Genomic DNA, 3807 nt, shown 5'->3' with positions numbered 1-3807 from the left:
AGTGAATTCACAAACAGCTGCTTGGGTTTGTGCTGCTCTTCTGAGACTGCGGAGAACAGCGATCCACACAGACCCAAGCAGCTGCTTCTGAATCCCCCCCCCCGGTCCAGCCCAGCGAGCCTCGCCCTGGTTTCTGCGGAGAGCTGCATCTCGATGTGAAGTAATCGGTCCGCACAGCTCTGCTGCTTGACTGGAATTGGGGGCGGGGTCTTATCTTGTTAGCCACGCCCTTGGTGTTAGGGGAGGGAGCAAGTGGAACGCTCGACTCCTGATTGAAGAGGCCGGGTTCCGTGGCCCGCTGTGCTTTGCTTCCACGTCCCTTCCGTGGCATGCACCCTGTCTCCTCTCCTCTCTCTCTTCTCCTCCTCTCCTCTCTCTCTCTCAATACAAAATTTAGCATTTCCTTTAGCTACTCTTCAGCATTTTCTGCATTATCTAGTCCCTAGTGTCTGTGTTTCTTCTCTCTGTGTGTCGTCCTTCCTGTTTTTTTCTTTCTCGCTTGCTTTCTCACCCTTTTCCCCTTCTCTCTCTTCTCTCCCTCTTTTTTTCATTGTGCGGTTTTGTACTCTGTGTTTTCGGCGTTGATGAACACAGCAAATGCGCGGAGCTGGAAGAGGAGCTGAAAAACGTGACCAACAATCTGAAATCCCTCGAAGCGCAGGCTGAGAAGGTAGGGCTGCCTGCATCCTCCCCATGAAAGAGGGGGGGTCACCCAGCCTGCGCGACAGCACCCCCAATCGGACATTAGAGCTCTCGAACCTTTGTCGTTCTCTTATACATTTAACGCAAGAAAAACTGACAAATTCAGAACGTGACATTTGGAAATCTAACATGAAATACCGAACTGCTGTTGTTGCTTCCTTCCGGTACTCTTTTTTTCTGTAATATCATTTTGTAGTTTCTCTTTGATTTCACATGATATTAAATCAGAAGATTTAAATGATGTTCATATAGTTTTTACGTTTATTAAACGTCAATCGTAGAATTCTTGGTAACGCAGAACTTTTGGCCGCAGCTGTGCGCTTCTATAATATCTCTGAGAGCGTTGATCTCTGCGTGAATGACAAGTAGCTGCTCCGGAGCAGCGATGGCGTACCGCACAGCGACCTGCGCATCGCGGTGCGTGCAGAGAGTCATTAATCAGTCAGGACTCAGGGGAGGTCACTCAGAGTCTCAGTGAGTTTAGAGGTTCATGTATAGACACTTCATTTAATAAATCTAAACGAATCTCTGTGTGGGAACCTTTGGCGCCCAAGAGTGGTCCGAAGTGAGGTTTTTTTCGTTGTTCCTGATGTCCTGTTAGGGGGTTCTGAACCAGCCGGATTGATTGATTGATTGATTTTTTTTTTTTTTTTTGCGTTGGAAACGCATGATTTGTTTATGCTGTGATTTTTATTTCTTTTTTAATTTGTATTTTGCAGTGCTGGGGCAACACGACGTGTGTGTGTTTTTAAAACATTTTTTTTTTCCCTTTTCAAGCATGTTTTGATCCCACAGAAGGCATCGCATGGTTTATTAAATATTTTTTTAATTATATTAATTGATCGTCTTAATTTTGTTTTAATTTCAGAGTCGTATTTTCAGTACTCTGTGTGCGCGTGTGTTTTCTGTGTTAGAAGTGGGCAACATTTTTTGGAAATACAAAAAAAAAAAAAAACGAATTCAACGGCAAACCTGTGGACAACTTGTACACCCCCTCTCCCTCCTCCCCCCCCCCCCTGAAGGTCCAAAAGTGTTTGTCATTGGATCTGACAAGTCAAAAGAAAAAACCACAATTCAGACTTAAGTCCGGGAACTCACACATTATGAGGACACTCACAACGACACACGAACGGAGCTAGTACAAACGACATTTCCTCTACTAGTTTTTACTAAATCTGAAGTGTGAGACTCTGTCTCTCTCTCTCTCTCTCTCTCTCTCTCTCCTCCTTTTTCATCACAACAGTACTCCCAGAAGGAGGATAAATATGAGGAAGAGATTAAGATCTTGACTGACAAGCTCAAGGAGGTGAGGAAAATTATATAAAGCAATAGAAAATAACATTAAATCCAGGCTTTTTTTTTTTTTTTTAATTCCTTTTTTAAATCCTTTTGAAGGATTGATATTTTAGGGACCCCATAATAATCATTTTTGCGATAGTTATTGAGTGTGCCGCTGTGGTAATGTACGGATTGTAATTTCTGCGGTGTGGCAGTTGTATGAAGATGCTGTGTAATTGCACCCGCTCTGGAAGTCGTGGTTAATCCTGCTGCTGTTCCCTGACAGGCGGAGACTCGCGCGGAATTTGCGGAGAGATCCGTAGCCAAGCTGGAAAAGTCCATCGATGACCTGGAAGGTACGTGCTTCTCTTTCTCATCCCCCTTTCCTTCGGCGTCGAGGCTCGGCTCTGCCAGGAAATCGTTTTCTTAACGACGCGCTATTGTTAGATTGATTGATTAATTGAAAAGGATTGATATTTTCAGTACTGTGTGTATGTGCTCTTTACATCCTTCTGACCGTGTGCAGAGTCTAGAAATACTAAAAGCAATTCAGCGAGTTCATCAGAAGGCTTGGTCGAAACTTTTGCCGTTGAATCGATGACGTTACTTTTAGTGTTTGTAGTTCCAGTTGAGACGGCTCTCATTGAAGGTGTAAAGTTTCTGTTGATGACACAGAGACTTCGAGTGGAAGCGTCCGTCGCCGAAGTCATTTTTAAGCTTGTTTTAGTGTGTCTGTTGGAGACACGGAGAGAGATTTCTAGTCTGAAGGTTTTTGTTGAGTTGAGGTCAGTCTCTGCTGACAGTTATCTCGGCGAATGCGCTCTTCAGAGCACTGGTTTCTGTTTTCTGCTTCTGTTTTTATCTTGCTCCTTCCCTAACTTTGTTTTCCTTTCCTTTTTTTTCTCTTCTACAAAAATTCAACGCTGCTGTTGCCTCCATGACCTGGATCTGCTCTTCCAACATTCCTCTCTCCTCTCCCTCCCTCTCTCTCTTTTCCCCCTCTTCATCCCTCCTTCCCCTCTCTCCCCCCTCTTTCCCTTCTCTTCATTCCATTCCATTCCTTTCTCCTCCCTTCTCTCGCTAACTCTCTATTCCCCCTCTTTGTCTCTCCCATTCCACCTTTTCTCTCTCTCTCTCTTTGTCCCACCCCTCAGATGAGCTCTATGCCCAGAAGCTGAAATACAAAGCCATCAGCGAGGAGCTGGACCATGCTCTTAACGACATGACTTCCATGTAAATACCTCTCCTCTCTTCCATCCTCTCCTCCTCCTCTCCACCGCATGTCTGTCTCACCTCTGGCAGTCTGCCCCAAGCCACGCGCCAGCCAGCCAGCTAACCACGGTTAAACTTAGTGGAACACAGAGCCTCTTTCAGGAGCTTGAAAGCTGTTTCGGGGGACCCTGGGAAACCTAGTTTGAGGTTTGCTGTATCAAACCCCCAAGCCTCCCTGCCTGGTGTGCCGCGCAGCGTCCAGAAACCTACAGTCTCCTGAAACCAGGCTGCAAGCAGCAGAGCAGCGGCTCCATGTTCCTTCGGGTTAAGATACTCGCTAGTGCTTCACAGATTATTGTGATGAGTTCTCTGCAGAAATCAGGGGCTGACAGTCAGGGCGAGAGCCGCTGGTGTGGATCGGGGCTGGCTCACCATTCACAGTGAATTCACAAACAGCTGCTTGGGTTTGTGCTGCTTTTCTGAGACCCTGCGGAGAACAGCGATCCACACAGACCCAAGCAGCTGCTTCTGAATCCACTGTGAATGGTGAATCAGCCCCCCCCCCGATCCACCCCAGCGAGCCTCGTCTGTGGAGAGCTGCATCCCAACACTCTG

General features: G+C 46.5%; 1 protein-coding gene across 1 annotated transcript; it reads left to right on the top strand.

The window, feature by feature from the left end:
• Positions 1-439: 439 nt before the first annotated feature.
• LOC121309832 (tropomyosin alpha-3 chain-like) lies at positions 440-3218 on the top strand (the record flags this gene model as incomplete). The annotated part of the gene is made up of 4 exons (XM_041242975.1): positions 440-670; positions 1946-2008; positions 2267-2336; positions 3135-3218. Coding segments are annotated over 4 exons (447 nt in total), but the record flags the coding sequence as incomplete, so codon positions are not given.
• Between the last annotated feature and the right edge of the window lie 589 nt (positions 3219-3807).

The sequence above is a fragment of the Polyodon spathula genome, unplaced genomic scaffold (assembly GCF_017654505.1).
Source record: "Polyodon spathula isolate WHYD16114869_AA unplaced genomic scaffold, ASM1765450v1 scaffolds_1539, whole genome shotgun sequence".
Classification (NCBI taxonomy): domain Eukaryota; kingdom Metazoa; phylum Chordata; class Actinopteri; order Acipenseriformes; family Polyodontidae; genus Polyodon; species Polyodon spathula.
Note: the sequence above shows the minus strand (reverse complement) of the source record. Positions and strands in the feature narration are given on the sequence as shown.